This window comes from Eurytemora carolleeae, unplaced genomic scaffold (genome assembly GCF_000591075.1).
Source record: "Eurytemora carolleeae unplaced genomic scaffold, Eaff_2.0 scaffold48, whole genome shotgun sequence".
NCBI lineage: Eukaryota > Metazoa > Arthropoda > Copepoda > Calanoida > Temoridae > Eurytemora > Eurytemora carolleeae.
The window spans coordinates 320,629-333,240 of record NW_019396177.1 but is presented as its reverse complement, the minus strand read 5'-3'; the positions used below and the strand labels follow the sequence as shown (position 1 = coordinate 333,240).

The window sequence follows — 12,612 nt, the reverse complement described above, 5'->3', positions numbered from 1 at the left end:
CTGACAACAACTCAGACACTTTTTTGCCCCCTCAACCCTTCCTCCATTCTCAACATTCAATTCATCATCTGAAAATATAGCAAGGGTGTATTGTACGTGAAAAACCAAATTGTATATAATTGAAAAAAGAGGATTGTATGTTTACATTTTGGACTAACCCGGGTTAAATGCGACTGGTTTATTAAATTTTGATTTAATTTTTGCACTTTTTAAATTTAAAAAAAAATTATTTATAACTCATTTTCAGGAAAATAAAATCTAAAACAGAAAAAGCGAAAAATGTACGTTTCATTGGTCAAACTCAAATCTTTTAAAAATCTCTAATAGTTCTCCTTAAATTTATTTTATTGAAATGTTTTGTTATCATTATTGAAATTAGGTGGAAAAAATAATCATAACAGCCAAGAGCAATTTTCCACCTAATTGCTTTATACTTTTACTGTTAATATAATCATCAATTTGTAATTGTAAACTCGTTCTGTACACCAATACATTTGTTTTAGCAATAAACTTTATCTTATCTTATCGTATCTTAACAATCTTTAAACTCATGAAGTTGTATTTTTGTTCTAAGATTTTTCATTTAAAACGAATACAATGATAACCAGAAAACTCTGGAATAGAAGTCGACTTTTAAACTCAAGATATTACTTTAAATATTTATTATATTAGCCCAATGAACATGAGGCACACCAATTGGTCATTGTAAACAGACCATTTTATTTTATACGTGATTTAATAACAAGCAAAGCTATTTGTTTTGGAACAACAGCAAATCCACTTCAGTATTTCTTTAATGTCGTCTTCCTATTCTACCGCTTTCCGGTTTTCACTGTATGCCGACAAAAAAATCATTTTTTATAAGTTGCACTTGCGAATGATTTATGCTGAAGAGATAGAAAAGGAAATTATATTTGTAGTCGCTTAAAGATATATAGAAAAAAGACAATATGTTCCACAAAAATGATCAAATATTATATAAATAGTAATTTACGAATAAAAAATTTAATTCTTGCTGAGAAAATTAAAAGTAAAAATAGTAGGCTGTAGGTTGTTGCTCATAATTATTATAATTCTGATTTTTATTCTTACACGTCATAGGGATGGGTTGTTTTCACTCATCGTTTCGTTAAAGACGTAGTAAAAAAGAAAAACTAAACGATCTTTTTAAAATTAAAAAAACAACAACATACTTTTTTTTTAAATAAATGTAAAAATAAATTGTTTGAGTCTGAGTTGAACGTGTGATCACAACCTGAAAATATATATCTGAAGACATTAATACTGAATCTCCTTCATGCTTTTCAAAAATCAAATCTTATAAAATTTAACTAAAGAAATATTTGCAAAAATTCTTTTTTTCAAATATCGCCGTTTTCCCTTTTTCAATAGATCAAAACGAATAGTTCGTTTAAAACCTCGCTGACCCCAGGAAAATTTTAAGGATGATCAAAATTTGAAAAATTTGCCTCCAACAAAATTTGATTTCAGTTAAACTTTGAAAATCCACGATTTTTTAAAGAAAATCCGCAAACTTTTTCTTTTGTTTTTGTTTTACAATATACACAAAGAGAAAATGTTCACAATTGAAATAGAAGATGTGTGCGAAGCGCCCTAAAAACTTAGTTTTTATATGCATTATATCTTTATATTTATGCTTTTATTATAAGAAAAATACAAAATAACATTATTTAATATAAAGATTATACACATTTTCTGCATTTTAGATTGTAGGGCTTCGCACACATCTCTCTTTCTATGTATAAATAAGTTTCACTTTTTACTTCTCTATAAAAAAATGTTGTTTTGAAATACCATCCAAACCAAAAACCAAAAAGAGTTGCAGGTCTTATTCACAACGGTACCCTTTAAACCTTTGTTGAGCTAAGCTGATGGAGAAATTCCTATTTTTTCTTACTTAAAATTAATTATTTTCCATTGCTAGTTCTTTGCAAAATGACCTGCGAATTGTGGAATGCAGATTAATTTAGGTGAAAAAAGGATATAGCCAGAATTCGACACTTTATTACCGTACCGTTAGTGTGAATCAAACATGCCACTTTAAATTTTCAGGGTCACTTAAAATTACGGCTACCAGTCCTTCTAATCGTTTTTCATTGGTCAAAATAAGTATATTATACATGCATATATCTATTAAAAGTTTTCGTTTTATTTGACAATTTAATTCTTGTTTTAATTTAATTGAGGTTGTTAAATTAAGTTTTATGATTACTATCCTTAAATAAACATACGTACTATTTATTTACCCTATTTAAAAGAATATGGTCAAACATTGCAATATTTACTTAACCCAGTATTTTTGCAGAATAATAGCATGCAATAATAAGATGGTGCTCAAATATCAGAATTAAGGTTAAACATTTAGTTTTATTTCATGACAAGGTTAAAGTTGATTGTATAACTAGTCCTAATATCCACAATTTCCCCCCTCCCCCCCCCCTCCATCCTCCCATTAACCTTTGCATAAAGAGGTTTACAATTGTTTATCATTTAGATTTCCATATTACAATTTTTATAAAACCAATCTTGAAAAAAAGAAGAAATGAACTCTTTTCTGGCTCTCACTGTTGCAGTTTCTGTTTTGTTTATGTTTAATATTTTAGATTTATAATATTCCAATATTCATCACATTTTGAGAAAAAGTACAACATTTTAAGAGAAAGGGTTTTCGGCCATATTTAAAAAATTTTGCTCTAAACCGTGCTACGCTTGAAACCTAGTTTTAGGGACAAAAAGTGCTAATGGTTCCTTTATTATATATACTTGATGTTTGCTCCTGTATATTTTAACATCTCGTTCATCTACAATAATCAATTATTCGGTGCAAACCATAGATAAACATACAAACCATAGATAAACAGACAAACTATAGATAAATAGGCAAATGATTGATAAACAGACAAACCATAGATAAAAGACAAACCATAGATAAACAGACAAACTATAGATGAACAGATAAACGATAGATAAACAGACAAACTATAGATATACAGACAAACTAAAGATAAACAGACAAACTAAAGATAAACAGAAAAACAATAGATAAACAGACAATTATAGATAAAAAGACAAACTATAGATAAACAGACAAACCATAGATAAAAGACAAACCATAGATAAACAGACAAACTATAGACATACAGACAACCCATAGAGAAATATACAAACTAAAGATAAACAGAAAAACTATAGATAAACAGACAAACTATAGATAAACAGACAAACTGTAGATAAACAGACAAACTATAGATAAACAGACAAACCATAGATAAAAGACAAACCATAGATAAACAGACAAACTATAGATATACAGACAAACTAAATATAAACCGACAAACTAAAGATAAACAGAAAAACTAAAGATAAACAGACAAACTATAGATAAACAGACAAACTATAGATAAACAGACAAACCATAGATAAAAGACAAACCATAGATAAACAGACAAACTATAGATAAACAGACAAACTATAGATATACAGACAAACTAAAGATAAACAGACAAACTAAAGATAAACAGACAAACTATAGATAAACAGACAAACTATAGATAAACAGACAAACTATATATAAACATACAAAATATTGATACTGACAAACAAAATTTCACGGCGGTTTACAAAGTTTGAAATCGAGATCAAATTGTTTGTCAAAATTTATTAAACATATCTAATTCTGAAATGTATTGTAGAAATTGTCATAACCTAAAAAGAATTGAATGGAAATAAAATCAAATATTTGGTCATTCTTGCCAACCCAAAACCATTCGAGATATTTTATGAGGCAGAATTAAAAGGGAAAATAAGTATACGAAAAGTCGGATAGAAAGATAAAAAAATATAATTGTATGATAAATAATATGTAGGTAGTAGGTACTGTTTATAAAGTTTTAATAAAGTTAGACATCTTTATTGTTTTTCTTTATTGTAGCAATAATTTTTTTAAACTAACTTTTAGATATATGTTTGGAGGGGGGGGGGACGTAAAATTACTCCATTACTGTTCCCCCATCCCCTGCACAGTGGGTTATTATGGGGGGGGGGGGTCAGCCAAATTCAATTTATTCCATAAACCTCTTATTTATGTCAAATAAGGCTCGACCGCTAAAGAATTTTTTTTAAAGATGTCTCTAAGCTGATTAAATGTTATGTTTTAGCTAAATATTTCGACCGCAAACCCGCTAATTCATCTAAAACTCTTAAAATAGGATTTTTCAACACACTACTCTGACTAAATCAAGGATTGGGGTGCTGCTGGAGTCCCTAAATCTGTTCTATATGGCTGTTAGAATCTATTTATATATCTAGATTATCCTAAAACCGCTGTGATTTTTTGTACTTTTGCTATAAAATATATAGTTTCTTACGAAATAGCTCGCTTTAACAAAGACGACATCTAAATATATTGCGGGATTACAGGATCCAATCAAGAATAAATATATGAACGGGAAAAGTCATTATTAATTGAAATCATTATAAATCAATTTCATTTTCTCCATTCTCATCATAAAACACAAGAAAAATGCATTTAAACAGGAGTATTGTGACAAAAACCAGTCAACCCCCCTGACCCCTTAAAATACCCAACCGTACACCCCCCCCCTCCCTATGTAGTATTTGCTCACACTTCTCATATATCTAATATTCAGAATTAAGGTTTAGACCTTTGTTTTTCATATTCTGATAGTAGAGGACTGGTATGAGACCTGTGTGTACTTTGTTTTTCATATTCTTATAGAAAATAGAAATAGAAATTGATAGAAAATCAATGATATCTCCAACATTATTGCTTAGAAGGTGGATGTAATGGCACCGTTGTGAATCAGACATGCCACTCTATAAATTGAGATTCACTAGAAATTACGTCTACAGTTTATGCTCTAAGTACACTCCAATTAATAACTCAAAAACTACTTTGCTATACTTTAGAATGTTGACTTGATGAGCTTTATTCGTCTTCAAACTCTAAAAAGTCGTCTTCAACTGATCCCTAGTTAAGGATGTTTCTAAACTAAGAATAAAATTGTATAAACTTATTCTAAAAATTCAACCCTGTTTTCAAAGTTCTTTGCAGTAACTTTGTTTTTTTAATTATTTCTATTCCTCCTAACTTAATATTTTAATTAGCAGGATGCTTCAACTCAATGTTTAGATATCATTTTTGATAAATACTAAAACTAGTTTTAAGTAAACCTCCATTAATAAGGGTTATATCTCATTCACAACGGTACCCTTGAAACCTCAGTCTAAAATGTGAAACATGGATATCTAATTCATTCTTGATCAGACAAGACTTTTAAGAGTGCCGTTATGACTCGATATTCCACTTTATAAATAAATAATAACTTGAGATTATGACTACAGACAATTTGTAATCAATTATTTAAACCCCAAAAAATTAGTGAAGAGAAGAATACAAATTTGAAATGAATCATTAGGATTAATTTATCTTTTATATATTTAATTTTCTTGTGTAAAATATGAAAAAAACAGGGACTATATTTATTTTGGTTTTTTTGTTCTTCCTAGCGCAAATTGAAAACGATACGTAGTTGTAACTTTGAAAAAATCAAGCAGTATTTTGCCAATTACACCGTTGAACCTTAAGCCAAAAACAAGCGCATGTTAAGAATGTAAATGCCTAGGGCTACAAAAAAGTATAAGTAGAATGGTGAGCTAAATCCAAAGCCCAAGACATTGCGATTCTTTAAGGCGAGACTGTTTAAAAATGTTCAGATTTGCTTTTAGTTTAGATTGTAAATGTAAATCTTATTCTGTATGTATATTGTATAAGTATGGTTGTATAAGAAGAACCGGGGCCTGAAGATAAACAAATTAAGCACCATTAGTATATCATTAGGTTCAACATAGCACGCAATCATATCAACATTTATATCATATTCAAAACCGCTTTCATAATTCTGTTAGATCAATAGTTCTGTAAATATAAAATATGAAAAATGTGAAATATAAAATTTGTTCTGATTAACTTCATACTGAAGAGATAAAGAACCTTTCTTCAGAGCAGGATTTACCAAATCTGATAATTCTTTTCGACGTAAACCTCATCCTAGAGATATTTTGATATTAATTTCATTGTGGTCGGGTAATAGTTTAGTCTCTTATAGAAAAAGTGTTACGTGTTTGGTGTTATGGTCCAGTTTACTCGCTTCCCAGATAACATAGCTTCCTAGTCACTAGCTACCTAGCTTCCTAGCTCACTAGCTCACTAGTTTCCTAGATCCCCATCTTCTTAGATCCCTAGCTACCTAGCTTCCCAGCTTCCTAACTTCCTAGCTCCCTAGCTGCATAGCTGCATAGCTGCATAGCTGCCTAGCTGCCTAGCTACCTAGCTTCCCAGCTTCCTAACTTCCTAGCTCCCTAGCTGCATAGCTGCATAGCTGCCTAGCTGCATAGCTGCCTAGCTGCCTTGCTACCTAGCTTCCCAGCTTCCTAACTTCCTAGCTCCTTAGCTGCATAGCTGCCTAGCTGCCTAGGGTCTTAGCTGCCTAGCTCCCTAGTCCCCTAGTTCCGTAGCTCCCTTGCTACCTAGCTTCCTAGCTCCCCAGCTCCCTAGCTTCCTAGCTTCCTACCTTCCTAGCTCCTAAGAAGCTCCCTGAGCTTCCTAGCATCCTGGCTTCCCAGCTATATAGCTCTCTGGCTCCCTAGCTCCCTAGCTCCCTAGCTCTCTAGCTCCCTAGCTGCCTAGCTCCCTAGCTGCATAGCTCTCTATCTCCCTAGCTCTCTAGCTCCTTAGCTGCCTAGCTGTCTAGCTCCCTAGCTGCCTAGCTCTCTAGCTCCCTGGCATCCTAGTTTTCGGAAAATCTGTGCTTGAGATAATTGAATATTAATGAATAATTAGTATAGTAAGTAAATAATGGTTCCCAGGATCCTTTGATTGACAGGGATCCCGCTACAGGCCTAGTTCATCTTCAGGGGGGGGGGGTTACATATTTCAATATTAATATTCATACTCAACCCTGGGAAAAAATTAGAAATATCTGACCCTTTCACTACCCTTCCATTCTTATTTTGGTGTTCTTTAAATAAATTAAATCTTGACTTTGAACAAATTACTTTTGCTTTCCATCGATCGGCCCCAAAACATATATTGGAACGAATCAATTTGACATTTTGTACTACAAACACCCCAACATGTAATCATGCTTATTTTCAAAACATGAGAATTCATAGTTTGCTATAGACAAGGTTTACAACATTCGGGTGCAAAGATATAGGGATAATACTATGAGAGTTAGTGACAGCAACTCAATTACTTTAATACATCCTAAAGTCGTCAAAGACGTCTCATTCCTTTTACCTTTTCGTTGATATCTCGTCCATTTGCCAAAACACATGTCAACAAAGCACAAGTTTTAAATTCTTTCAAGAAAATACAAGCTATGCATTATTAACGTTAAAATCTCTAAAATAAATACTGGGTTAAAAGAAATCTACATTTACAGAATTATTTTAAAAAAATAAGACCAAAGTTGAATTGTAATAGAAAAATATTAAGATAAAACTAAGCCTTGAAAATAAATAAAACAATCTCCGACCTTTTTCCATATCCCCTCGCATCTTATATACCCCCCCCCCCCTTCCCTCCCTCCTGTCCCGAACCCCCCAGAATATAAAGGGGTCCTGACAGCCCACTAAATTAATCACACAAAAGGTTAATTTCCCTCATTTCCATGAGAAAGAGGTTTAAAAGGATTCAGGGATAAAATTTAAAAGATAAAAATCAGATAAAAAATTTTAAAATAAAAATTCAAAATATATGTTTGTCTTTTTAAATAGTTATTTGGATGAATATTGTTCCCTGCCGTTTACTTGAGAATCGTGAGGTACTGAGAACGTATGGTTACGTATGTTTAAAGGATTCAGAGTATATCGAGACCAAAGATATTATTTTCAAAGATGTCCGACAATATGTTCCTGTCATATGTTCGCATGCATTTTTATAGCTGATTTTCAATCCCTTATCCCGGGTGGGCTATATTTTTTAATAACAATTAGTAGGGATGTTATAGTGTAGTCACTGTACCGGATTGACTAGCTTCGAGAAAGCTAGAACAAGTTGTACATATGTACCAGACTATGACGGTTAAAACGGTACGGTACACCATATGAACCATCTCTTTCTTGTGATAGTACTGTATTGTATATGGTTTTTATTTTTCTATGTAATTTTTGAAAGTTATATAGGTTTTTGTTTCTTGATTTCTGATGACTTTAAAATTAATGGCCTGGAAAATCTAAAATTTTACAAGAAAAATTATTATAATTCATAATTATTCGATCGGAAATTTATGTAAATGACCATTTACTGACGTCAACTGTTTTTCTTGGCGGAAAGTCTTTGACTGCATTTATCTGTAGCAAACTATACATATTAAGGAAATTAACATAACACTGTAAGGTGAAGAATTGGGGTGGTCTAGTGGGCTCTCTCACACTCAATCCTTAAACCACAATACTTTCAACCTTATACTCACCATTTAACTCAAAGTGATTATATGTAAGATGGGGAGGGGGAATGCGTACATTTCCCTGTGAAGTATTAGGACCGCTGAGGAATTGCTTGTCAATCATTTTTTCGACTTTTAAACAAAAATATGGTGATCTTAAATCCCTGATATTACAATGCAAATACATAAGAGATCTCAGGAATCAGAATGTTAAGTTTGTTTAAAATTGACAACAAAACTTTTTTCTTTTATTTACGTGACACATAAGGGATTCAACGCATTCCTCTAAAAAAGATAATTATTGATTATCTTGTATTTAAGAGATTTCTGATTTAGAGGTATAAACATGTACTTAAGAGATTCCTGATTTAGAGATAAACATGTACTTAAAAACAATATGAATGCAAACATTTTCAAGCTCAGAGGGATTAGATAATGTTTGAAGCAATAAAATTTGTTACCTTAAAATCTAAAAAAAAAATATTTGACGAATGATAAAAATATAAAAAATATATTGCGAAATTGTCCTAAATAACAAACATAGTAGATTATTGTTTTGTTTCTTACAATTTTATACAGATTATTTAATTTTTTACACCTAATTTTGATTTTCTTTTAATTTTTGCTAAAACATTTAAATACAAATACAAAGGGGCAATATTCTATTAGTACCCCCTTCCCCCCTTTTCATCCATGAAACTTTTAAGTACTGAATTAGTATAGGAAGGACAGCAAAAGGAAAAATCGATAATTTTTAATTTTTACAAGAACAATCGAGACATAGATTGAAAGGGGATGAAGTCTTTGCCACAAACTCTGTAAAACTTAAATATTTCAAGCTATGAATTCTGTTAGAACAAATAATATAAAAATTGTACACCATTAAGTTGCAAAGATAAAGGAATTAGAAAATTTGATTTGTGGCCCAGACTCAATTCCTTTACTCATACGATCGACAACACAACTCCGTGAAAAGTTATTTCAGCAACAAGCTATTCCCAATTGTTAAAGCCTGTCACAAAATGCCAGTATTTCCAAATCAATCTTAACTACAGAAAACGCACTGTATTTCTGTTCTCTCTACCTTGGGTTTAAGCCAGGTCTAACCTAACTAGGACATATATATTAACAAGGTTCATGAATGATAAAGTTAATCTTTAATTTGGTTACGAAGTATGCATAAAATGATGATAATAGTTATTAGAAGGAATATAGATAAGGTATCAGGTTTCCCTGATATAGTGCTCAGGGATATTTGTTACAAGCCGAAAAAATATGTATATAATTAACTTATATATTGTGATAAAATAAACATGAAGAGAATTCTATTTTTTTTAAATAAATTGAATATCATATTTCCTTATGGTATTATAATTTTATAATTTTATGAATCAGGCTTGATCCCGCAAATATGACATGGATTAATTATATTGTAATATTTAATAAAACAGAGGCAGGAACTTTGTGTTGCCTAGTAAGAGTTAAGAGAGAATAGAGATCTATAAAAAAATTGAATTTGCTATATTTTCTACAACAGGTTACATTGTGTTTAACTGGAGTACATGACCAAAAAGCACAAATCTGTATTCATGGATATTTAAGAATTCTTTGGAAACGAAATAAAGATAAAAAATATTACATGCAAAAAGTGCCGGTTATATGGCAGTCAAAAACCTTTTGTAAGAATATAGCATGTCGTGTCGGTACAACTGTAGGCCTACTTAACCCAGCCTGTGAAAGCTGATTATCAATCTGTATATATTTAGTATGTGCCTAATTCCTAACTCTTAAGCACAATCATTTATTCCAAATAATTTCTCACCTCCTCTTTAGCTTTTCTCTAGTCGTTCAATTCTTAGATTTATAAAGGTTAATAATCAATAATTAAAGCACATTGAATTAAATAAACATAAAATGTTTAAATATTGAATTCCGGAAATTCAAAAGTTTAAATTGTGATTTTCGAGTTGTGCATTATGTAAAGCAAAAGTTCCTGTCTCAAAACAGGTAAATATAATGAAGGGGTGGAACAAATTCAAATTTGATTAATTATACAGCATTTTACCTTAGCATGGCATTTGAGAGCTAGACTTAGTCAAGGCTTTGAAGTTGCTTTGATTGTTCTTAAGAAGAAAGTTATACATTATAACTTCAGGTAAACAGTATTCGTTCCAAATTATATTTTTCAACTTTAATATTAATTAAAGAAGTAAAAATTTCGTTTTTTAAAATAAATTATATCAACCAAAATAAAAGTACTGAGTAGTACAAATACCAAAGATTACACTATAAAAAAAATCACAGATACCAAAGAGTACTCTAAACAAAACATCAGAACAAAACAATAAACAACAAACGATTAATTGTTAAATAAGTTTATAAACTATAACATTGTATAGTATACAACGCACATTTCATTAAGACAAAAATTACAGTTTACGTCGCATATATCAATAGAATGTAGACAACTTTCTATGTCAATTTTGATTTACCAAGCTTTTAAACAGCATGGAAATTAATAAACATGGAAACAAAGAGAAGCTGTCAATAAAAAAAAGCTTCCCCTTGATTACTTGTAAGTTTGTAATTCTAAAAAAATCTCGTTAACTTTTAATACTTAAATAAAAAAGTCGTCTTTATTGTATTGATGTAAACACTGTATCAAATTTTCTTCAAATCTTAATTTACATATTTTATCTCACAAAAACCAGCACATTTATCTGTTTTGCTATTTCTTTTCCTTTTTATCTATATGATTCCAAAATAATTTTTTTTTCCAAAAGTCAAAGCTATCTTTTCCAGAATGAGGAGCAATTGGTTCTCAAAGCTATTGATTCTCTGTTTTTTATCTTTTGCTTCAGCAAAAAAGTATCTTGTAGAAACAGCTGGTAAGGTAAGTTTCATATTTGCTTTTGCTAAGTTAATCTGATAATTAAGCAAATATTAACAAATGAAGCACATGCTTCGTTTGAAATAGGCCTGTGACCACAAAGTAAGACTTTATTTTTTTATCTCAAATTAAACACCCATAAAATTTTCTGCTATAAATTAATTATCTTAATTTTGATAAGGAATTGATTCAACCTGAGGTGAAAGAAACAGGAGGATATCCTTCATCAGCACCAACTCTTTCACCAGCAGTTCCTTTAGCAGCAGCTCCTTCAGGAGCAACTCCTTCAGCAGCAGTTCCTTTAGTTAAACCAGCAGGGGACGATTACTCAATTGATATGGAGAGTTCATACCAGTTGTTAGACATGCTGAATAAGAATGAGGAGGACAGAAGGGAAGCTGGACTTCCTTATTATGATGATGGTGCTACCGGAGCGGTACAAGATTTATTCATTGAATCTTCAGGAGCTTCAGGTTATGATGATGATGCCACAGATTCCACAGGAGAAACATCTCATAGACCATCTCCAAAAGTTAATAGAGATGACTTTGATGCATCAGGAGATGCCTCTGATAAACCAGATTGGATCGGAGATACACCATATAAATCATATGGCAACAATCTTGATGATGATCTTGATGCCACTGAAGAAGAAACAGTTAGGGCATCTGGCAAAAGTCTTAAAGATGATACTGGTGCCACTGGAAATAGAGGTGGTATTGCATTGGATTCTTCTCAAAAGTTATTAGACTTGATAAATAGTGGTAAACACAATAAAAATAAAGAAAGAGGCCTTAAAGATGATCTTAGTGCCACTGCAAATACTGATGCTATAAAAAAAGGTGCTCAACAGTTTTTAGACTTGATAAAAAAGGGAAAGGGAGGTAACAAAAAAGGCAATAAGCCTGAAGATAATTTTGACGATACAAAAGCTGAAGGTCATAAACTATCTGGTGGAATAGATTTGGAATCTTCTAAAAAGTTGTTGGACTTAATATCTAAGGGTAAAAACAAAAAAAGTGAAACTGATGCTGTGAAATCTGAATATGGAGATTATAGTATATATTAGTAAATACATCATAACTTACCAATCAATTAACTGTAATGTTTATTTTGATTAGAGCATTTTGGAATTCTCAATGACTTTTCCACAAAATAGTGAGAAAGATAACACAAATTGTTTGACAATCTACTGACAAAGTACCTAACATTCTTTTAACTTATTTGCTT

At 31.1% G+C, this 12,612-nt stretch overlaps 1 protein-coding gene across 1 annotated transcript; it reads left to right on the top strand.

Annotated features, from left to right (window-relative positions):
• Positions 1 to 10,562: 10,562 nt before the first annotated feature.
• LOC111697279 (uncharacterized) lies at positions 10,563 to 12,477 on the top strand. Its single transcript, XM_023467214.1, has 3 exons — positions 10,563 to 10,647; positions 11,295 to 11,385; positions 11,564 to 12,477. The coding sequence occupies exons 2-3, from the start codon at positions 11,296 to 11,298 to the stop codon at positions 12,449 to 12,451; spliced, it is 978 nt and encodes a 325-aa protein (XP_023322982.1). The 5' UTR covers positions 10,563 to 10,647; position 11,295; the 3' UTR covers positions 12,452 to 12,477.
• The last annotated feature ends 135 nt before the right edge of the window (positions 12,478 to 12,612 follow it).

Bases quoted from the DNA above. Each gene is read 5' to 3' on its own strand.
- LOC111697279 (XM_023467214.1), top strand. From the start codon at position 11,296: ATGAGGAGCAATTGGTTCTCAAAGCTATTGATTCTCTGTTTTTTATCT. The intron at 11,386-11,563 runs GTAAGTTTCATA...AATTTTGATAAG, and splicing joins TTGTAGAAACAGCTGGTAAG to GAATTGATTCAACCTGAGGT.